Raw genomic sequence first — 25,121 nt, forward strand, 5'->3', positions numbered from 1 at the left:
CCTTTCTCTGTCTCTGTCTCTCTGTCTCTCTGTCTCTCTCTCTCTCTCTCTCTCTCTCTGTCTCCATTAGGATTTCTCTCTTCATCTATCAGGACAGGTGATTATTCATGTATAGGCTTCCAGATCGCCCTATTACATACTATTTATTTTTCTCTTCATCTCTTTCAAGAGTATTTCAATTTTATAATTGAACAGAAACAAGAAACATTTTATATCACAACTGAAATAACACCATTGACAACATAAAACCCTCCTCTGAGAGCTGATGCATCTTCTTTTGGGGCAGATAGAAGCACTAATCATTTGTTTGTTTGATTCTTTCTGCAAGTTAAAAATACACTAAAAAAAACTGATCATAGGGAACAGAAGTCCTCGAAGAAAGCTGGTTTTGAGTTTATTTTTTTTTACGTGTTCACTTTCTGTTCCCTATTAAGGGATTCCATGAATTTTCACATTTTGTTCAGTTGATTCCTTTTCTTAAAATTTCTGTAGGATACATGTGTTAAAGAAAGGCAATTATTTATTCATTTAATAAATATGGATCACATCTATGTCTCAGATACTTTCTTTTTTTTATTGTGAAAATACCATACAGAGGGGCTGGGAAGGTGGCTCAGTGGTAGAGCGCTTGCCTTGAATGCATGAGGCCCTGGGTTCAATTCCTCAGCACCACATAAGCAGAAAAAAAAAGCCAGAAGTGGTGATGTGGCTCAAGTGGTAGAGCGCTAGCCTTGAGCTGAAAAGCTGAGGGACAGCGCCCAGGCCCAGAGTTCAGGCCCCATGACTGGAACCAAAAAAAATACCATACAGAGGGGTTACAATTACATGAGCAAGGTAATGAGTACATTTCTTATCAAGCATTGTTGCCTCCTCCTTTGTTTCCCCTTCCCATCCTTCCTATCTCCCCTCCCCGTTCCCTACTTCCTCCTCTTCCTCCCCTCCCCCCTGTATTTGATGTCGGTATAATTTGTGGAGGGGAAGGGAAAAAACAAATTGTTTAAATAGGGATACAGGTGGACCCATTGCAACAATGAGATGAACAAGACGTATGTGTCTCATACTTTCATATCAACTCCACTTCCAGGTTTTTGGTGGTTAATTGGAGATAAGAGACTTTCTTGCTCAAGCTGGCTTTGAAACCTTGATCCCTGGAACTCAGCCTCCTGAGTAGCTAGTAGTACAGGTGTGAGCCTGTACCTGGCAAAGTATTTTTTTATTGTACCAGGAAAAAAACCCCACTATTTTAGTTTCCTGGAACTGACACCCAGAATACATTTGAGTGGCTGAAAACAATACAACTTTATTCTCTTACAGCTGTTACAAATCAAGGAGACATTAGGTTTGAAGGTTCAAGGAGCCCCCATCTGTATCTCCTGCAGGTTTTGATGGCTCCTAGCAAGCCCTGGTTTGTGCTGAATCCCTGCAATTCTGCCTCCATCTCTTCACAGGCATCCCTCCTGTGTCTTTGACCTCTTTTTGATCTCTTGTAAAAACATTCGCCTTTGCATTTAGAAACTCCAATGAGCTCATCTGAAGACTGTTAACTTACTTAGATCTGAAAAAGTTACTTTGCACAGGTTCAAAGTTGTAGCTCTTTGTTGTAGGTTTTTTCTTCTGTTTTTATGATCCAGAGGTTTGAACTTAGGCCCTCCTCCTCATGCTTGCTTGTTAGGTGCTCAGCCTCAGAGTCAGACCTCCAGCCCTGTTTTTCAAGTGACTTTTGAGTTGGACATGACTTTGTCCCTGAGCATGTATTTGCTGTCTATGCTGGGATCACATGTTCACCAGGCATCCAGCCTTTCTCTATGGAGATAGACTGCTGGACTTTTCCACCACGCTTGGCCTGAGACCACCAAAATCTGAATCTCAACCTACCAGCTAACAGCTGGTTTCAAGCCTGGGATATAGACTCATTTCTTGAGGCCAGAAGAACACTCTTCAGTCTACTACAATGTGAAATATTTCCTGCCCTCAAAAATAATGCATGGCAGATACACACTTGGAGTGTCAGGCCGCCTTAGAAGGTGGCCTGCTTTAAGAAATGGAAGAATAACGTTCAGGCTGTTTGAAATTCTTGGCAGATCATTAATGAAAATCACATGTAGTGTTATCGGCACACAAGGACCATATTGGAAGGTTGATATTCCCTACGGATTCCCAGCCTACCCTGTAGATTTTCTGATCTTGTCAGGTTCTGTGGGGGCCTAACATGCATACATTTATGAGCTAGGGATGATAGTGACGTAAGCAAGCTCTAGGAATTTCTCAGAATCAGTATTCTTGTGCTCTAGTCTGGCTTCTGAAAACGAGCAATGAGATTGATATTTAGACACTAGAATCACACTAGAGATCACATCCTTGAAAAATTATACATAATAACCTTAGAGGACTAAAATCAGTATGATGCACATGAGTCACAATTACTGGGATTCAGAATTCCTAGGGTCATTCTTAAATTTTAAGATGGGATTGTCTCATTCTCAATGCCCCTTACTTAGTGCATCTATCCTGGAAATTTTAAAATACTGGTTTTGTTACTGCATTGTTATGTGAAGGGTTGAGCTTTGTACTTAAATGTTGCTTGTATATAAGGTTACATCTTTTTTCATGCAAGACAGTTACATATGGCCAAATTTGTAGAGTTAACATGTCATCTATCAATTCTGTCTATAGATCTTACCATTAAGAGAGCCCTTTTCCAGTTTGCTAAGTGGATTGGCACAAAAGGAAAGACACCGCATAAACGCCATGTATATCTTAAGGGACAATTCTGTATTCATTTTACATCCATCTTGGTGTTTTTGAGCATTGATTTATATCAATAATTTCCCCCACAAATGTATTCAAAAACCACCTTCAAGGTACAGATTAAAGATCTAAAATGCAGTTGCTTTTGAGGAACTGATGGGTTATTCATAGGAACTGCTTGAACTGAGAAAAAGATCTGGGGAATTAAGTGTAGAAAATCAGGCTCTAAATGATATTTGTCAGGAATTTCCATCTAGGCCTCAATTATTGACATAAAAGCCAGCATGCAGGGATGATCTGCATGTACAGTGGAAGTTGTTCACATTTATGGACCTCAAATCTACCTTTTTTATATTTAATGAATGATTCAGAATAAAACTAGGTTGCCTCACAGATCCAGTTTGTATGATGTTGGAATGTCATCTGTATGAATAGCTTTCTGGCTGCTTCATTTCGTAGATGGTAAGAATTTCAGAGTGTATATTCAGCTGGTGATAATATTATTTTTTTAAATTACATGATTTAAACCATAACCATCAACTGAAAGGAAATATTCTTAGGAAATGTCAAAGAAGGCAAAGTCATTTTATCTTCTTTGTAGTATAAAGCACAGTTATTTCCTCATTGGGCCACCTCAGAGAATCTGCACAACAGATCGTTCAGTTACTTTATTATTTCTCAGATTATTCACTTACAAATGCATGCATGGAGATGCTATTGTCAGGAAAAAAATCAGTGGGATGGGATTTGTTTTCAAAAACAAGCTATCCTGAAAATCACTGCACATTGTCCACCTCTGATACTGTATACCTGTGAATTAAAGGGGAGATGTGACAAATGCATGGACATCAAGGTTATATCATTATGAGTTCCTGTTTTTCAGTTAGGAATTAAAAGGGATATGCTGTGTGCCCCGTGCTGCTCCGCTCCTGTGTCTTTGTGTCTTGTGGTCTAGGGTCTGTGAGCCTGGTTTCCTTGTGCAATCTATGCGTTACAGCATTTCTCCTCTCTTTTACAGCTCAGCAGAAGAACAGTTTCACTGGCAGTCACAAGGTAAGGGGCTGCCACCCAGGGCCACGTTTGCTGCTCCGTGTGTCCCTGCTCGCCATCTTTCGTTAGGAGACTTAGAAAAGTGAACAGAGAGAAACCCGATGGTAAAAGTGATGTGAGCGAAGGTATTTGTGGGGACTTCACGGGTCACTGCATGCTCTCAGACACATGGGATTGCATCCCCCTGTTCTTCCTGCCCACACGGGGCCTGCGGAGGGGGGTGTATTTGGTTAGGACCCCTCACAGAAGGAGTAGATTGAGTTAGAATGCTTTTAATTACTACATGATAACTGAAACTGAGTAGTAACATCCCATCACTGTAAACTATCTTATTTCAGATGGTCAAAAAGATATCGAAGATGAACTTACGACAGGCCTGGAGCTTGTGGATTCCTGCATTCGATCTCTGCAGGAGTCGGGAATCCTGGACCCCCAGGATTACTCCACAAGCGAACGTAAGTCAAGTGCCAATGACCAGGTTTCTACTCACAGCCATTCACTCATCTGTCTTGGAAATTTTACAATGCTGACTTGATTATTACATTTCTACGTGAAGGGTTGGGCTTTGTACTTAAATGTTGCTTGTGTGTAAGGCTACATCTTTTTCATGGGAGGCAGCTCAGACTTAGGAGTGTGGATGGCGCATTTCCCTCTGTTTGGCTCATCTCACTCCACCCTCAGCTCTCAGTAGATTATACTTCTCTGACGTCACAGCCCCCTCTCTCTCACCACACTTTCCGCACATATATTTGTTTCATCAACACAATGTCTGCCTTAAAACTCCACTATCACTCTTTTACTGCTACCAACAATTGTTGGAAGAGATCTTTGAAATCTGCAGTTGCATAACAAAACTGAAAAAGAAGTCTATAATGTATATATGTACTAAATACTTAGTATTGTAATAAAGTAGTATTCTGAAACTTCACATTTCTGAATTTTAACCTTGAAGTACCAGCTTAATGTTAATTACAATAGAATATTTAAAAATTTCTTTGTATACACTTAATTATGCATTTTTAAATGCAGTGGTTGAAGCTTAGAACTAAACAGTATAGGGAATGATTTGAGCTCTTTCTCATTTCATAAACCATAAAATTCTCTGATCGTATTTTTAAAAGATTCTTCAAATGGCTAAAATATAAATTATAAAGCATACTTTACCCTGGTAATTTTTACGTCAACACTCACTGAAGCATTTTATTCCTTAACTTAATTTTTTTTTCAGGCCTGGGAAGGTGGCTCCGTAGTAGAGTGCTTGCCTTGCATGCATGAGGCCCTGGTTCGATTCCTCAGCACCACATAAGCAGAAAAAGCCGGAAGTGGCGCTGTGGTAGAGCACTAGCCTTGAGCTGAAGAGCTGAGGGACAGCTCCCAGGCCCAGAGTTTAGGCCCCACAACTGGAACTTCTCCCTCCAAATCATTATTTATGTTTCTTTTTGAGCAGTAACCACAGTTAAAACCTATTTAATTAATATTTGAAACATATGCACCCACCTTACTAGAAAGTAAGCAAATCAAAGATTAAATAGTATACCTCCAGTCAGGGAGGGTAGTAGATACCTCATTTTTCATATAATAATAGAAAAAATGGTTAATTAAAATTAGGAGTAGAGAGAACTTTAATTACATTAGTACAGAGAAAAGAAGAAAGAATAAAATAATATATAAACAAGAAATAAGTACACTTATCTAAAAGGAATTAAAATTCAGGCCAGATCCCAATAGCTCATACCTGTCCAATTAATTATTCAGGAGGCTGAAAATGGGAGGATCACATCTGAAGGCAGCCTCAGCAAAAAGTTCACAATAATAAGCTGGGCACAGACGACTGAGCTCCTTCTCATTCTAGCTAGGCAAAAGGCTGATACCACAGGATCTTGGTGTCAGGCAGGCAGCAAAGGTCAGATGTCTCCCCCTCAACAGAAAAAGCTGGGCTGGTGTCATGGCTTGTCTTCCAGCTTCAGCAGAAAGCATAAAGGAAGATCCATGAAGACACCTGTCCTACATCACATCCTACTGAAAAACAGCCCACACGGAAATGGGCTGGAGTCATGGCTCAGCGGTGGAGCACCTTCCTCAAAGCCCAAAGCTTTGAGTATAAACCTCAATAGCAGCAACAAAAGGAGAATAAGAATGAAAATTTATATTTAAAAGTGTCAAAATAACCATGTGGTGTGTAAAAGAAACAAACAATGAAATCAGTGTCAAAATGGAAGTGTTACATAAAATCGTGTCAGCAAGCCAGGCACCAGTGGCTCATGCCTGTAATCCTAGCTGCTCAGGAGGCTGAGATCTGAGGATAATAGATTGAAGTCCATGAGACCCCAATCTCCAATAAACTACCACAAAGCAGGAAGTGAAGTCATGGCTCAAACTTCAGAGCACTCACCTTCAGCCAAAGAGGCCCAGGGACAGCTCCCTGCCCCAGGACTGGCACACACAAAAATTGTGTTAGCAAATATAATATGATGCAGAGTGTGAAATAAACTAGAATTTGATACAGAAGTAATCATCAAGGTCAAACACAAGGATTATCTGGTGACACTACCTTTGCTTACAAAGATGTGAAAAATCTACTAAGTATAAATGAACTCATAAACTGAAAGGCTAGATATTAATTCAAAGAAGTTGATGAAAAATATGACTGTAGACATTTAAATCCAGATAGATGAGATGCTAGAAAAGAAAGAAATGTTGGAATTTAAAAATCAGCAAATAAGACTGGGCACCAATGGCTCACTGCTGTAACCCTAGCTACTTAGGAGGCTGAGATCTGAGGCTCATAGTTGGAAGCCAGCCCAGGCAGAAAAGTCCCTGAGACTCTAATCTCCTCCAATAACCACAAAAATATAGAATTGGAACTGCGGGTCAAGTGGTATAGATGTAGCCTTGAGCACAAAAGCTCAGGAGATGGCACAAGCCCCAAAATGATAATAAAATAATAACAAATCCATGTGCTAAGTAAATGTTCAAGTTTTATCTATCAAATAACATTATAAACTTATTATATATATGCACAGAATATTTTGACAAAACTTTATCAGATGCTGGAAGGTGAAGACAATCATATAGATTGTCATATTCTTTTGGGTGTGGAGGCATGAATCAAGTGGTAGAGTGTCTGCCTAGCAAGTACAACCTGAATTCAGTCCCCAGGAGTATGAAAGCAAAAAAACCCAAAACACTACAACAAATAAAAAGGTCACATTCTTTCATCATAGCTCACTAAAATTAAAACTACATCAAATAATAGTAAGAAATGTAATGACAGTAAAAGTAGGTAAGATACTGTTTCAGATCTATAAAATCAGAAGGAAAATAATAAGGAGCATTATATTATTTAAAGGGCAAATTGAAAGCAACATTTTATAATACAATTTTATTCAGAATAAATATTTATTATTTTTTAAAAGATAAAGTAAGTAGCTATTTATTTGGGGGAAATCTTTAAAGAACTAAACAACTCCAAAGGAAGTAGAATGGAAATGATAAATACAACAATAGAGAAACAATAGTGCCAAAGAAGATAAGTAATTAAAATATACAGAAGAGATAAATGTGATTCTTTCCTGTAAGAGAAATGTTAACCATGAGCTTTCATAGTTGGAAAGCTCTGGAATAGGTAAAGGAGATGGTAAAAATGTCAAGTGCTTTCTTTCCTTGCCTTTTTTTTTTTTTTTTTTTTGTCGGTTGTGGGGCTTGAACCCTGGACCTGGGCGCTGTCCCTCAGCTCTTCACCTCAAGGCTAGCACACTAATACTTGAGCCACAGTGCCACTTCTGGTTTTCTGGTGATTAACTGGAGATAAGAGTCTCATGGACTTTCCTTGCCTGGCTTTGAACCAGGATCCTCATATCTCAGCCTGCTGAGTAGATAGGATTAAAGATGTGAGCCACTGGAGCCCAGCAATCGTATGTGTTTAAAAGTCACCTACAAATGGTATATCTTTATTGCAGAGAAGTTAAATACTCAAGCCATAATTTTTAATATTTATTTATATTTGAATAATTATTCTGGTGTTTTTTTTCAGAAAGATCAGTTAGCTAGTATTGTATACTTACATCTGATGGAATAGTTCTGTAATTTAGGTAATTATTCTTTTTATAAGCTCCTGCACTCCTGTTTTTATCAAAGGAAAGAAAACAAAGCAAATTGGACCATACAAATGCAAAGAAGCTACCAGGTGATGGAAGTTTCAGCCAAACGTTTTGTGCCAAAGATTCAGAATCACAGTGACATAGGGAATAGCATTATTCTTCTTAAGACATATTTGCTCTTAATGTGTTCAGAATTGTTTTGGGACTAAAGTCACTGAGTAAATTTTAGAAAATTATTGGGTAGGAAAGTATCATTTATATTTGTAATTTTAAGTGTTCAAAGTGCCAGGTTGTAAAAAAAAATCTTAGTTGCTCCAATTATGTGTTATCAGTTAGGGTCTAGACAGTGTATTGATCTTACACAAAAAAGGTTCACTGAGGAAAATGTAATTAAGGAATTGTTGATGCAGGAGTGGGAAAGATTAAGGGAATGCACAGTGTACTCAGAGCTACTCAGGGAACGTTAGGGGACAAAAAGAGCCTCTCCCCACCCTTACACCTGACGGAGCTGGCACCAAGCAGCTGGGGAGTCTCAGGAATAAACGTCCTCATTTCTATCTTTACTCGCCCTCCCTTGCCAGCAACTGGCTAAACTCCACGGACCAGAGAGGAAGGGGCCCTTGCGAAAGTGAAGGAGAGGACAAACAGTGACTGTAGGAAGCAAGAAGACGGCACAGCACCGCTTCATGCTAAGTACTATAGCCCTCTACCACGTCTGGGTCCTTCATGTGGGAATGTAACCGATAGATACGCCACATCTCTTTGATTCATCCCAATAGGGAAAATACTTCAGACTTTCCAGTCCCTGGTGATTATTCACTCAGTGACTTCATTAGCTACAATAGCCATGAACTAGCTAAAGCTAAATTGAACCTGGTACCCTGCCCTTGAGAAGCAGTCTCTTAATCCTCACTCAAAAGAAGCTAAAACAACACTAAGTAAGTGTACATCCAACCTGCAAAGAATACCAAAATAAAAAGCCATCTCAATCCCTCGGCACAGAGTACTTCATGTGTTGTATTTAAAGGTCTGGAGGGTTTTCTTCCCAAGGTCCCACCCAAACAAATTATGAATCTAGTAACCTCATCTTCCGCATCCTAAGGCAAGCAGCCCTGTGGATGCAGTGGTGTCACATCCGTGTAAACGCTTTCCAGCACTTTGTTCTTTCCATAGTGCTGTCCTAAACAGTATGCAAACTACCTGTACCACCTTTGTAGCACTGACACTTTCTCATGGCTGCCCGCTGTGTGATTTCAACTCAAACTAATATATGTCACTAGGAGTCACTAGGAGAATTGCTTCAGAAATTTGTGGGCCTTTACTGAAACAAAACAACACAACAGCTTGGCCTGAACGGCCAAGGATCCATATGTGCCTGGATTTATAAGCCCAGAAGTAAGGGTGAGTAATGAAGAAAAATAGTAGACATCAGAAATGCGGAGGAGACAAATCTGAAATAGGAAAGATGGGTTGGAAGAAAATGACATATCTTTAACTAGAAATTAAGTTGTTTAATATTCCATTTTGCAGTAATAATTAGTTCTCGAAGGCACATATTGATGACTTGAAATTCAGCCATATTTTAGGTAATTCCATCACTCAGTAGGAAGAAAATGTTAATAATTGACACATTCTCAATGTAAAGAACAAACATTCTGAGCTTTCAAATCACTGTGTATTTAAAAAAAAAATAAGGGCCAACCAATAGGTAACTATTTGGAACATGTAGAATCCAAATCCTAGGAGTTTTGTGCAAGTGAAGACATTATTCACTATGCATTTGTAGTCTATCATTTTCATTTTATTACTGTAAATATATTTAATTCATGGTAGAATCTTTAAGTGGTGTCATAGAGCATAACTCCATATATTAATATGCAATAATAATGTTAAAAGTGAGAGGATAAAGTGGCTGTTTTCATAATTCTTAAAAAGTTCAAGACTAGAAGAAGCAGAAGTGCTGTAGCTCTATAACATTTCATTAAAGTTATAGCAATCAAAAGGAAAGTCATTTGTGCAATTAACATACTAATTAAAATGCTTTCCTTTCTACAAGTGCAATATATGTATTAAATTGCTTCCACATATGAAAGCTATGGTCAGGGAAAAGGGACTGATATTTGTTTTGTGTGTGTGTGTGTGTGTGTGTGTGTGTGTGTGTGTGTGTGTGTGTGTGTGTGTGTGTGTGTGTGTGTTGGTCCGGGGCTTGAACTAAGGGTCTGGGCATTGTCCCTGAGCTTTTTGTGCTCAAGGCTATTACTCTACCACTTGAGCCACAGCACCACTTCTGGCATTTTTTTGGTTAACTCGAGATAAGAATGTCAGGGACTTTCCTGCCCGGGCTGGATTTGAACCAAAATCTTCAGATCTCAGCCACCAGAGTAGCTAGGATTACAAGTGAAAGCCACCAGCCCCTACTCTGTGTGTGTGTGTGTGTGTGTGTGTGTGTGTGTGTGTGTGTGTGTGTGTGTGTTATAGAATACAGAATACATATATATATATATATATATATATATATATAATACATATGATAGATGTCATGTATCTCACTGATAACACACCACCAGCAGAAATGCGGTCTACCACCCATTGGATATGGGCAGCAACCTAGGATTCAAGTTCGCCCTGCCCCTCCAGTGGCCAAGAATTGTCACCTGATCTCTAGAGACCCTGCCACCCAGATCTCCATCTATTTGAGTTACTTATTCATTCCTCAGATTATGACTCATTCCATGGGGCTCGTTCCATTGCTCATTCCTCATCTGGCTGCCCTTCAGTCCAAGTTTTTAAGATCCATACAGGGCAGTTTCCCTTCCAACAGTTTCTCCAGGCTTCCAAGTCTAATATTGCCTGAGTCTACCTACATCCAACCAATGCCTTTTGGAATCCATTTCTCTATTTCCTGTGATTTGGGGTGCCAGTGGGAAGTTAGCGACGACAAAATTGGTGTTAGCAAAAGTCTAGACAAACACCCAGATGGCTTCCAGGGAGATGTTTCAGGAAGTTTAACTATCTTCCCCTCCACATGGCCGAATCTCAGCTAATACTCAGTTTCTTTTACCGGATTCACTGAGATTTCCTTCTATCACAGGCAGGTAAGAAATGTTTGGTAGCTTCTCCAAAGAGGCCACCTGCCCAGGGCTGCCCTCAGAATGAAGGGGTAAGCAAAGGAATAAAGCAGGAAGAGCTTCGTACCCATCCCTAAGCAGAGGAGAGCAGTTAAATTTACATTAAGTACATCACACTCTTCTATCTAATCCTAGTCTTCTGAGATCAAGCACAAAATATAGACTCTGATTCAGCAATTTCAGAGGCTCCACAGGTGTCTCTGTTTCTCCCAGGGTAATTGGGGATCACCAGGGCTCCTGGGAGCTTGTGGGAGATCCTCCCACGAGGAAGTCTGCATAGCCCTGGGAGGCTGTTGCTAGTTCACACACTGTTCCCTGGTGTCTTTCACACAAGGCACAGATCTGTCAGTGCTCTCTCTGGCTCACCCCTCAGGAAGCAGATTGTACATTCCCTGTCTTTTCACGATTATTGATGTTGACAAACAGGAATCTACCCCTCATTAGATTATTAATTTTTAGGAACTATGTATGTATGTGTGTGTATAAAACACCTTTTTATCTAATTTACATCAAATTTTAATGGTAAATAATCTGAAAACAAACCATTATGAGGAAATAATTGGGAGCGCAGATCTACAAAAAATCATTCTGTGATTATAGTAATACTTTAGTTATACATTTAAGCCTAAGCAGACATTTGACATGGCATTATGTATACTCTAGTTTAAATAACTTGTATTTCCCAGTACCTCCATTATGTACAGATCTAAAGAAACAGTAAGTTCTTGCCTAGTGTGAACATTTTCCCCAACAGATGTTTTACATCTCTAATCATCAGTCTTGGAAAGCATACTGAGACAATTACATTGGTCAAATCTCAACCAATTTAAAATCTAGATGTGTAGTTCACTAGTCCTCAGACCACTGACCAGATGAAATAGATATTGTGGAGGCTGAGACAAAAACAAACTGTAAATGAGCATCTGCTGAGAAGCCCCTTGAGCTTTTTGCCAGGGTTCATTTTGGAGACAGCAGATGAGAGGAGCCCCTCATTTCAGGGAGGTGCTTCAGTCCTCTAGGGGAGCTTCATAAGTAGCTGGCTTGGGGAAGCTCAGGAGAAAAGACCCAGTTTATCCACCTCGTAACTCTTATTCTAAGTAAGTCTCCAAAGTGCCACATTCTTCCAGAACCCATGAAGAAGAATGTGGTGCCATAAATAAAACTGATGAGCAATGTGGTTTAAATAAAGTTAGCATATATATATATATATATATGTATAATATATATACACACACATCTATATATTCTACAGAGGAATTTGTAGTTAGATCTGACTAACATTCTCTGATTTAAGTCAGTTAAATAATCAACAAATTGTCTCTTTGATTTTATAACTTCAAAACCCCCTTTGCATAGAATGTAGTATTTTCTGTGGAAATCCTTTTTCTGTTTTTTTGGGAGTTCTTGGCGGGGAAGTAGTACTCAGGCTTGAATTCAGGTCTTCTTTTTGCTGAAAGCTAGCACTTGAGCCACAGCTCCATTCCCCAGTTTTTGCTGATTAACTGGAGATAAAAGTCTCACAGACTTTTCCTACCTGGGCTGGCTTCAAACCAGGATCCTCATATCTTACCCTCTAGGCCAGCCAGGATTACAGGCATGAACTACCATGCTCACTTGGCTTTTAAAATACTTTCCCTTTGTTTGTATTTGATTATGTTCAAAGGTAATTTTACTTTCATTTCAATAAAATAAGACTGAACCTTGGAATTATTCTTAAAATTAAGTACAATCTTCCAGAAAGATCAAGTCCTAAGAAGATAGAAATAAATACAAATTGCCCATGGATTTTAGGTATGTGTGGATATGGTGTGATTACTTTTCATAGACTACATAAAAAGTTTTTAAATCATTTTGAAAGCCTTATTCTAGCCTGCAGGTGAATAATGTTTCCACTCTTCCAGACAGACATAAATTGAAGCACAGCTATCACTGGGAGGTGTCCATTTCTGGACACACGCACCACATTTTGTGTATTTATTATTCTTCTGAGTGTCCTGATTAATGGCCTCACAAAACATCCCCTGGGCTTTCCAAAACATTGCCTGATCCTGTTAGCTTTGCCACTCAGTGCATTCTTCTTCATGTAAAATAACTCTTTGAAATTAAGTTCACAAACACTACCCTTTTGAGACGATTTCTTTTTCTTGTGACTTCTGCCCCCTACTCTAACTACTTTTGTAGTTATACCCCATCCTAAATTTTCATTTATACATAGTCAAAAAAAATCTTTTTCTGGAACTGGAATTTGAATCAGTGTTGTTATGAAGGCACTAAACTTCTTGAACCAGTCATGCTCTCCCTCCCTCTCTCCCTCCCTCCCTCCCCCTCTCTCCTTCCCTCCCTCTCTCTCTCTCTCCCTCTCCCTCCTTCCCTCCCTTCCCCCGCCTTGAACTTTTTGCTCAAGGCTGGCACTCACCCACTTGAGCCACAGTTCTACTCCTGGTTCGTTTGGGTGTTATTGTTGTCGTTTGTTTTGTTTTCTTTTGCTGGTTAATTGGAGATGTCTCAGATTTTCTTGTCCGAGCTGACTTCAGACTACAAGTCTCAGATCTCAGCCTCCTGAGTAGCTGGGATTATAGGTTTGAGCCACCAGGGCCTGGCTTGCTCTGGGTATGTTTAGCTAGTCTCATGTTTCCCCTGGGGTGTGCCTGGTTTACAGTTCCGTTTACACATGCTGTCACAGCTGGAATGGCAAGCATGTACCATGCCTAGCATTCTCCTGTGGACATAGGTCCATGAACTTCATTGCCCATGTGGACAAAGAGCCCCCATCCTTCCAATCTTTGCAGTCCCAAGCAGCTAGGACTACAGACATGAGCCACTGGCACCTGGCTGTAATCAAAATTTGATCTGTAAAATTATTAAAGAACTAAGGGAGATTAACTTTGTCAGATTCGATTAGAGCCAGCACTAAAATGAACCCCAAATGCTGTTTCTAACTACTATGCATCTTTCCTATCAACTCTTTGAACCTATTGATTGAAAGAATAAGCCTGCTTTCCCCTCACTTGTAGGATGCCCTCATACCTCTACTTAACCACCCATGAGTTCTTTTAATGTGTCCTAATGCTCTCTGGACTCCCGTTGTGACTTCATTCAATCATTACCAGTTTCCTTTTCTGGTACTGCAAGACATTGCTAGTCTCCCCTCTCTCTGGCCTTGATGCAGTCCTGCAACGCCATCCCCTCAACTGTCTACAGTCTTTGCTCACTTCCTTTTTTTCCTTCCTTCCAAAGAACCTGCCTGTAGACAGTACTGCGCATATTCCTATGCTAAATGACTCAAAAGTTCTCCATCTGGTCCTCAGAGAGTCGAGGAAGCATGGTGGGGTGGAGTGGGTTAATATTCCCCAGACATCAGGGCAGGCTCCACGGAGGAGGAAACATTTCAACTCTTGACAGCGAGTGTTGAGGTTGGCAGAAAAAAAGGAACTTCAGGCTGAGAGATGAGGAAAAGCTTTCTCTCAATGCCAAAGATTTTAACGTGTCATCACTTGGCTGTGACACTTGTTTGTATTTAATTTTATTTTTTTACTATAAGCTGGCCTTTGTCAGGAACTACGCATTAGATGTCTCCCTTGCAAATGAAAACTTACAGGGTGTTGAGAGAAACAATAAGTGATGTAGAGAACAGCATTAGGAGGTTTTCAGAACAAACAACTCTGTCTAACTTTTGTTACTATCAGATGATGTGGCCATGTAGTTGGAAGGGAAAATAAAAACTGACACCCATGTAGAAGTTTATATTTTTGCCAGCATTTTCAGTCATTATCTTATTTAGGTCTTGAATTTGGAGGGATTAAGTTGTATGAAGACAGAATAAAGTGAAGTGTGGTTAAGGACATTCACCATGAATCCAGACTGTAGTGTATGCTTTCCAGTACTACCACTGGGAGCTCAGCTGGTGGGCACACTTCCTTCTTCTTTTAAGTGTGTGGCTTGACTTCTTTATTGAGATGCTGATAAAATTCAGCAACTTAGAATTGTCCCTGCAACCTAATCCGCACTCAGAAAAACCAAGCTGGTCTTATCCTCCTCCTCCAGCACCTCCTCCTCATCACTACCATCATCATCATCACCACCATCATCATCTTCCTTGGCTACATGGATACAAAGGATGTTGACTTCAACTCCTGCATATTTTCCTCCAACACCCACCCTCCCCATCCATTAACCTGGTAGTAACTTAAGGAAAGACTTGAGAATGTCACAAGGCCTCTGGCCTTTTCTGTAATATTGCATAGTATGTAGATAAATTAAAGTTTCCCGTATCATGAGACAAATGATCAACTACAGCAATAAGTTTTAGCAATTCCAGATAAAGTCTGTTATGAACCTGTGTGAACAGAATAAGTACACATGATTACAGCATTTCTAAAATATTCAGTTAAATTGAGTGGTTCAAGCTGGGCCCTGGTGGCTCATGCCTGTAATCCTAGCTACTCAGGAGGCTGAGAAATGAGGATCGTGGTTCAAAGCTAGCCCAGGCAGGATAGTTCTTGAGACACGTATCTCCAATTAAGCACCAGACAACCAGAAATGGTGCTGTTGTCAGGTGGTAGAGCACTAGCCTTGAGCTGAAGAGCTGAGGGAAGTGCCCAAACCCAGAGTTCAAGCCCCACGACCAAAAATAAATAAATAAATAAACAAATAAATAATAAAAAAATGAGTGGGTCAGTGGCTATTTGGATATGGATGGTGAGTCTATAGTTTTCTGAAGAAAAACCAAAACACACCTTTCACCTTCTGTGTTCACTGAGGTTTACTCTATCCCATTAATAATAGATACCTAGCTTCCCCTTGCCCAGCCCAGTTCACTGGGGAAATGCCAGAATCTGGCTTGTAAGGATTCCTCCTACAAGCAAAGAGACCTTTAGTTACAGAAGAATTTTTTAAATATATTTTATTGTAAAGATATTGTACAGAGAGGTTACAGTTACATGAGAAAGATAATGAGTACATTTACCTATTTTGACTTTTTGACTTTAAAGTTGATGTTTGCATAGGACTTAAGTAAATAATGCTTTGAGGTTAAATGATAAGTACTCCTGGAGTTGGCAATAGAAAACAAAGAGCTGAGTCTTGTCTTCAACTTACCAGATGCATAACACTGGTTCTTAATGTAGTCTGTTGGTATTGATGAAAAATGAGCCAAGTACATGGTTTTTTCCTACAAGTTCCTAATCAGTCCAAAGATTTGAAAATGTATTGAGACATTGCTACTATACTCAAGATACCATGTTTCATGCATCTTAGGATCAATAGACACAACTATGGCATTTTCTTGGGCTTTCCTCCCTCTATACCGTTGTGACTAGAGAATTTTGATCAGACCATTATGAGCATTATGAATTGATCAGGAAATGGTTTCACCTCCTCTCTCTGGTCTGCATGGTGCGTCCTTTTGAGAAATTCCCTTGCCTCAGTTTTGAGAACTGTTGCATGATGCGCAAGGTCTAGAGTAATCTAAGAAACCACTGTGACCCTTCAGGACATTGTTCAGAAGACACAAATACCAGAGCAAGGCTCTTCTTTCTATGGCCAAACAGGGAATTTTGATTCACTGTCTCTTGCAGGTAGTTTTATTTACAGTCAAGACAATGCTCCCCTTCCTTCGGAGGAATGTTAGGCCTCAGCCTCTCTCGTGTCCCACTATATCCACCACCACACCCCACCCCCCAGTTTATGTAATGGCCATCCTCAAGATTATCACCATCGTTTACGTCTAACTCAAGCAAGACAAGAAGTCAATCCAAAAGTTTTCAAGGGGGAAAAAAAGCATATCTTAAATCATCACATGCTCTTTAAATCTGTGGCAAATTGGCTTTTTTCCTTCAATGCACCGTAATGTTAATAAGACTAATAAAAATCAATTGTATAAAAATTCCCTTTCATTATAAAGGGCCATCTTCTCACTTCAAACTTTTTCATATTTTCATGTATCTGTGCTCTTCAGAATTGGCATAAGTAAATGATTTTGATGTGAGACCTAGTGAGCAATGGAAAAAGCCATTGTAAAATGTGCACAGGGTTTTGGCTATTGTTTTGCTGTGTTTGCTAGGTGATATGTCAATGCTGTAGTATTATGATACATTGCTCATTTCTGCAATTACTGTTGTCAGAGTGCATCTAGGTTTCGGTGCTTGAGATGTCTCAATAAAATAATGAGATAGAGCCTCTTGGTTTGTTTTCCTTGAGTATTGATCAAATACATGACTGATTCTATAAAAGATAAGCAGATTTGATTATTCCATGATAATTTTTTCAGGGGGAAATAAATCATTTTAATTGCAATTCTTTTGAGAAAGGACATTGCATTGTCATTGCATAAAGAGCATTTGTAAGTTTGTGGAGGTGATTGTATGAATCAATTTAGAATATACAAGATTCTTTAACTTTCTAGCTACATACTCAAGAAAGTTCATCAGAGCAAACTCTCTTTGAAAGGCAAATAATTAGGACATGCAATTCTTTGGCTTCATAGATCATGATAAACTATGTGAAATTAAAGATTTTATTTCATTCTGTGGATATTGCTAAAGCCTGCTGTAACCTTTGCTATCCTTGAGATGCATTATCAGGAAAAGGAGACTGTCACAATTGTAGGTCATCATGTCCCAGTGGAGTATCCTGACAGAAATAGCAAAGTTAGGCACAGCGAGATGCTGCCCATTGTCCAGTAGCATGGTTACCACTCATGTGAAAGGCCTCTCCTCTCCTTCCATAGCTCACTCTCCTTCATCAAGAAGTGACCTTCACTAAGGACCAAGGATAAAGCTCTTGGCCACAATTTATTATACCCTTCCCAATGCTGACCTCTGTCTCCTTCTCCCTATGGTTAGTCCCATGTTCTACTACCACAACAGAGATCTCTCTGCCTTCTGCAGGCTTTTGTAGCCTGTGCATCTATTGCCTGGAACTCAGAGACAACCCTTGACTCTGCCATACCCTGGAGTTTCCACCACAATTTAATAAGGACAATATTCTTTGGGTAATCAAAATAAGACTCTGAACGAATCTCTCCAATCAGGGACAGTATTACCAAAGATTAGGCCTATGATATCATCAATGTGAATTAAATGATGTTTTCTCAGGCTATTAGAAACTTAAGCATGTGGTAGATACTGCTTTCCTGGGACTATATATTTTAAGGAAGATTTGTGGGGTTTTTTTGGTTTTTAAAAAAATTATACTTGTACTTTTGATATGCCTTTCATGATGAAGTTGTGGCTAGATGGGAAAAGCTGTATTTCATTGTCTGATTTTTTTAGAATGTCTCTTTATTCCAAAATATTAAATCATAACTGTGTCAGTTAATTGGTTCATCATTAAGTACCCAGTGCTTTTGAAATTTTTCTTTATAACGTTTAGAAATTCTGCCAGGGAACTGAGGAAAGGAAAAGGTCTTAAAAATGCAGAGTTCTTGCCGGGCGCCGGTGGCTCACACCTGTAACCCTAGCTACTCAGGAGCTGAGATCTGAGGATCACGGTTCAAAGTCAGCCCAGGCAGGAAAGTCTGTGAGACTCTTATCTCCAATAAATCACTAGGAAACCAGAAGTGGCGCTGTGGCTCAAGTGGTAGAGTGCTTGCCTTGAGTTGAAGAGCTGAAGGACAGCGCCTAAGCCCAGAGTTCAAGCCCCATGACCAACAAAAAAATAACTAAATAAATAAAAATAAATATAAAAAAAGCAAAGTTCTTGGGAACTGATGCTTAAACAAAGAGGACACATTATTTTTCTGGAAGAGTGGTCCAAGTCACATCACATCGAGGGTCTACTTGAAATATAAAGTCATATTTCATTCAGTGTATGTATGCACATGCATGAACACACATGTGCCAGTACTGGGACTGGGACCCACAGTCTTGTAGCGCTCCCTTAGCTCTTTGTGTCCAAGCTTGACATCTACCACTTGATGCACACCTCCACCTCCATTTCTGGCTTTTTTTTCCCCTGGTTTATTGGAGATAAGAGTCTCTTGGCTGTGTCCACCCAGGCTGGATTTGAGCCATGACCCACAGATCTCAACTTCTTGAGTAGCTAGGATGATAGGAGTAAGCCACTAGTACCCATCTGTTTTACTCTTTGCAAGAAATAAGTGATAAGGGGGCTGGGAAGGTGGCTCAGTGGTAGAGCGCTTGCCTTGCATGCCTGAGGCCCTGGGCTCGATTCCCCAGCACCACATAAGCAAAAAGAAAAAAGCCGGAAGTGGTGCTGTGGCTCAAGTGGTAGAACGCTAGCCTTGAGCTGAAGAGCTGAGGGACAGTGCCCAGGCCCAGAGTTCAGGCCCCATGAATGGACACCCCCCCCCCAAAATAAAGAAGTAAGTGATAAGGATCTCAATATGTCTCACCCTCTAAATACTTCTGCCTTCTAACCAAGCCAAAGAAGGGGCTAGATGTGGTTTGTGGCTCACCTGAACTTCTTTATTAGCTCTAGCACAAAAGAAGTTATTTTGGAAATTATAATACAGGCAGAAATATTTAGTGATATTCTGAAAAATTATAGCAGAAATCCATGAAAGTTCTTATATTGGATGAGTAAGATTTAAGAATAAGAAAGTAATTAATAAAGAATAAGAAAGTAAAAAAAAGTTATTTTGTACCATGATACAAGGAAATAAGAGAAAATGTGTATGGTCAAGATTTTACCTTCAAACACATTCTTGCCCCAGTTACCTCTCAACCAGGTAAAATACCAACTTGCAATGACAGTTGCTCTCTTCTGTGCTTCTTTTAATGCCCTAAGTGCTTCTTAAATTTTTGCATAAAAAATTTAAAAAAAAAGAGCAGTCAGTCAGGTGTCACTGGCTCACATCTGTAATCCTAGCTACTCAGGAAGCTGAGATCTAACGATGGTGGTTTGAAGTCAGCCTGGGCAGGAAAGTCCCTGAGACTCTTTGTCCCTCAGCTCTTCAGCTCAAGACGAGCACTCTACCACTTGAGCTACAGCACCATTTATGGTTTTCTGAGTGTTTATTGGAGATAAGAGTTTCACAGACTTTCCTGCCCAGGCTGGCTTTGAACTGTGATCCTCAGATCTCAGCCTCCTGAGTAGCTAGGATTACAGGTGTGAGCCACCGGTGCCCAGCTTACATTATTTTTTTAAATTCCTGGTGTTCATGTTGTTAAACTCTAAGTTTTTAGGAGTTATACCATTGAAATTCCCTTCTGTATAGTCACACTTTAGCCAATGTTTCTGTATATATGTCTTAGGACCCTGTGCATGTTTTCATGTATGTTTACAATTTACATCTACTTTCCATATATGAGAGAGATCATGCACCCTTTGTCTCTTTGAGCCTAACTTAGTTCACCTAACATAACTAACACTGATTTTTATACAGTGTCTCCTCTTTGTCCTCCTATTGAGTAGTGCTGAAATGCCATAGATAACTAGTCATCGGAGACCAAGTGAGATCAAGGCAGATTCTACATTGTATGAAGAGCTATTAATATTTTAAACACTGTCTACCCTTCTGGCAGTGAGGTATTACATCACTGTTTATACAATAGAATTTGTCACTGATTGGAAAGGTTCAAATGTTTTAGTATTCCAATCGTGGAGAAGGAGATAGGATTTTATGAGGACAATTAACATATACAAAAAAGTAGACTTTTTTACATTATTTCATATGTTTTAGATATTGTCTGATCCCAAAATAACTACTTGATTAACCAATTTGTCTCATAAGAAAAGTCTCTATGTAGGTCACGATGAGATCATTTGAAAAATCTACTCCTTTGAGAACTTTGAAACTACCACACACACACACACACACACACACACACACACACACACACACACACACACACACACACAGAGAGTCTCATTTAAAAGAGTTGGAAGCGAAATTATATGGTCATTTTAGTTCTCAGAATTCAAAGCATGGCTGGCTGGGATCACGTGCATGTGATAATTCTAGGCTACTCTCAATAAATAATACATGTCATTTCTGCTTCACTAGTCTGTCACTGACTGCTCTAAATGACTTTTAACGCAGGGCCCAGCCTTCTCTCCCAGAGTGCACTTCAGCTCAATTCCAAACCTGAAGGGTCTTTCCAGTATCCGGCCAGCTACCATAGCAACCAAACCCTGGCCCTGGGTGACACGGCCCCTTCACAGCTCCCAGGCCGCAGCACTCAGGCCCGGGCTGCCAGTCAGAGCTTCAGCCAGGTATGTACCATTTGCTGGGTGGTGCTGGTGGTCACCATGGGAACAGGTGGGGAGCAGGGATGTCTAAAGGACAGGGCGATCCTACCTGCCTTTGTGTGGGTGCGTCCTTGAACTTACAGGAGCCCCCCCTTTCGTCCTGTGAATGAAGGGAAGAAACATTAACTATGATTGTAGAGTAACACTGGACAGTAAATTCTGTTTAGGAATCTCTGAGTTGGTCGCTCGTGTTATATCTATATTGTATGTATTTACCTGCCTGAATATGCAAGCGGACAGCTACTTATCATATCTGTGTCTAGGTGTGATGTCATTGGAACAGCCATTCTCTGTGTGTGTGTGTGTGTGTGTGTGTGTGTGTGTGTGTGTGTGTGTGTGTGTGTGTATGCACCTTGGAAAATTACCATTCTTCCTCCTAAGAAATTCTGCAATTATTCTTTGGGGTTAATCCTATCAGGGAACATGGTAGAAATACATAATCAAGTATGCAAAACTGTTCTGTACATAACTGTGTTTGGTTTAGCAATAGTTGCACTTTGTCAAGTCTGATTTTGAAATGTGTCCTTAATTGTTTCTCTAAGGCTTGTGATTGTTCTTACAGCTTCCCTGCTACTGCACAAATTCATTAGATTCAGTTAACATCAGCCCATGGTGAAAAGGAGCCAAAGCTAACAGAGAGACAGAGACAGCAGCAGAGAGTAGAGAATGAATATATACCTGTAGGGTGTGTGTGTAAAATAATACACACATACATACATATGTATATATAATATTTTGATTTTGATGATTTGGGGTTGCAAGGTATTGTCAATCAGTCCACAAGAGTTAATATGTTGAATAGCTATGTATCTTGTTCAATGCTATTTTAAACTTATTTTTAGTGGTATAAATAACTTTTAATCTCACTGCTTTTGCTTTTGCTCCTGGAAAGGAAGCCATTAACCACCAAGTCCCCCTTTTAGCCAAAGAGCTTAGTTTGATTTCTTATGCCTTTATCAGGCATTGTCTCCTCCAGGAACCCTTACCCAGCCCACAACCTATGCCTGGGTTTTGTTACCGTCTATACTGGTACTGGGGCTTGAACTCGTGGCCCAAGCACTTTCTTCTTAGCTTTTTCTTGCTCAAGGCAGATGCTGTGCCACTTGAGCCACAGCTCCACTTTTGGCTTTCTGGTAGTTAATTGGAGAGAAGACTCTCGGAAACTTTTCTGCCCAGGCCAGCTTTGAACTATGATCCTCAGCTCTCAGTCCTGAGAATCTAGGCTTTACAGCATGAGCTGCCAGTCCCCACACCATCACTAATTTCCTATTGCTCTTCATCAGTAAGTTTTTCCAGCAAAACTGCTTAAGGGCAGAATCTCAAGTTTTTATGAGTAGAACCTAGCAAGCTACATGGCACCCAAAAATGCCTGTGAGGGACATTAGAATGGCCTGGGGAAGTCACTATGACCTGTGATCATAATATGGATATTACATAATAATATAACATGTGATACTATTATGTGATAATATATGATATTATCGCTGAAGAATCAGCTGAAACATTCCATTTCAATTATTAAAGTGAAAGCATTGTTCTAGCAGTATTTTTTAAAGTATGACTGCTTTCTTCAGGCAACAACAGCCTTGTCCACTAGTGGCCCTGTGACGTTCGCCCTCTGTGACACTGCGCTGTAGGATGGTGTATGAAAGGGAATGACAAAGCATCCCATTGGACTAAAGGGCTGTTCCAGGTGTCACATTAAAATCAGAAAGTTCTGCTAGTCGTATAGCTCTCCAAGCTTTCAGAGGGAGTTGTTAGCGTTGAGGGTTGGAGGCATCAATCACAGTGAACATACAGGACAGCATCTTCCTTGGAGGAGAGTTACTCGGGCGCCCTCTGTGCATGGATAGATGGATGGATCTCAGGGCAGAAACCAGGAGGTGCACTCAGCTGGTAGACAGATCACTGGTGGATATCTGAACTCTTTAGTTTGGTGGCTATTGGTTACTGATACCATGATCACCTGCAGCTGTGCTGTAACTTGAACGACCTGTTCTACTGAACACCTGTAGGACCTGCGACTTCAAAGTGGTGACAGAGAAGGCTGAGGGCAGGAACCCAGCATTCCTGTCTCCACTCATTTCTCTCCATTCTTTGCCGTGTCCGTGGAAGTGGAGGGCGCACAGCCCCTGCAGTAGCCCCCCTGGCCCCCTCAACAAGCTGATTCTCAGAGCCCAGGTGACATAGACTCGGAAACATTTTGAATGATACGTAAATCTCTCCTTCAAGACTGGATCCAATTTTTTAGATTTTCTTATGGCTATAACGTACTATAGGAGCTGGGGAGATCAAATTATGGCTAACAGATGCCAAACCAAGTAAGTAAGTTCAATCATCACTCAACAGAAAAAAAAAAAAATACTTGTTTTGTCTAAAACACATAATTCTCAAGTAAAGCAAACAATTTTCTATGGAGCTCAGAAATCATGTCTGATTGCAATTATAGAGAAGCATTATAAAAGCTTAAGATCTTAATCTCAATTTTAAAAACCCTCTAGTTTATCCAAATTAATAAGTGTTGATGGAGTGCCCATAGACCAGTTCTAAGACAGGCCTGGGATATAAACCTACACTGCCTGCTTGTCTCAATCCATGAGTAAACCTACAAGCCACAGAAGTTGGTACCATATTCCTTAGCAAGGATTCTTAAAAAAATCTCCCCAGACCCTAAGCTGAGTTCATGAAGACGAGTTTGAGAAGAGCAAGTATGCACCCTGTGTCACCAGACCAACAAGTCATTGTTGCCCAGGAAGTGCCATGAGTTGATATGCAGTTAATCCTTTCCCCTAGCCTGAGAACTAGGGTCATCCAAGCCACACACTCCTATCAAAGTCTCTCTGTAGATACTGCTCTGTCCCTTGCATCTTCCTCCAAGTCAGCATTGACCTCTATGTTGGTTTGGCTCAAAGTGGAGTTACTCTTCCAATTACTTTGTACCTCTGGGCAATTTTTCAATGCATTCTAGCTATTTATTGTCTGTCCATTGGTGTCAGAGGCCTATGTGTTGGACATTGAATTTATATAGACATAATCCCTGTCCACAGGGAACTTAGGTTCTATCTAGCAACAGAGATAGAGACTCAAAAAAAATCCATGCTGTGAAATGGTATGCCATATTAGAAGGTGATGGTTTCTCTGGGAAGGAAATAGACACAGAATAGGGAAAGCAAGGGCATCAGCAGAAAATACAGGATATCACATGTTTCAGGACCTCACTGAGGGACATTAGGTGAGCAGACAAAGACAGAAGAAGGAGAGAGCTGGTGAATACAGTGCCCCCTGACAAGGCAGCCTGGCATGTTCACCTAATGCCAAGGAGGAGAGTGTGGCCAGAACAGAACTGGGCTTTTGCAAAGTGATGGGACACCAAGTTGGTCACCGTTAGGTTCTTATCTTCACTCAGTGAAATGAGAAGCTAGTGAAGAATTCTGAACAGAATAAAAACACACAGCCTGCCTTACATGTTCAAACCTGCTCTGTCGTACCATGTCCCACACGTCCTACAGTTGCATGTACGTTCCTTTCTTCCCTTAGGTTGTGTCAGTGCAACAGCTATAGCCATGCAAAATTAATGTCTCTATGCCCAGTAAATGGCCCAGAGTTCATCCAATGTCGTCAAGCTCCTCCAACACCATCCAACTTCTCTTTAATAATATGGCTTAGGTGGGTAGGTAGGGTAGAGATGAAGAGCATTAGCTCTCCTCTAGGCTTTGCCTGCTTTCACTCATGTAAAATCATCAGATTATATAAAGTATCAAATAAAAACCCTCTAGTTTTGAGGAATCACTCTTGAAAGGTGAGTCTCTCCCTGTGTCTAAACATAAAATATTCTGTCACCAGCAGCTCAAAGAAACAGAATATCTAAGAAGTATTCAAGAAG

The 25,121-nt window shown here is 40.2% G+C and overlaps 1 protein-coding gene across 1 annotated transcript in view; it reads left to right on the plus strand.

The window, feature by feature from the left end:
- Ctnnd2 (catenin delta 2) overlaps nt 1–25,121 on the plus strand; it is a 788,751-nt gene that overhangs the window by 418,436 nt on the left and 345,194 nt on the right. The window contains exons 4-6 of the mRNA XM_042695245.1: nt 3,767–3,801; nt 4,137–4,253; nt 21,030–21,202. Coding sequence (XP_042551179.1) covers nt 3,767–3,801; nt 4,137–4,253; nt 21,030–21,202 — 325 coding nt within the window. The remainder of the gene's footprint in view (nt 1–3,766; nt 3,802–4,136; nt 4,254–21,029; nt 21,203–25,121) is intronic.

Source organism: Dipodomys spectabilis, unplaced genomic scaffold (assembly GCF_019054845.1).
Source record: "Dipodomys spectabilis isolate Male_0828 unplaced genomic scaffold, ASM1905484v1 ptg000179l, whole genome shotgun sequence".
Taxonomy (NCBI): Eukaryota; Metazoa; Chordata; class Mammalia; order Rodentia; family Heteromyidae; genus Dipodomys; species Dipodomys spectabilis.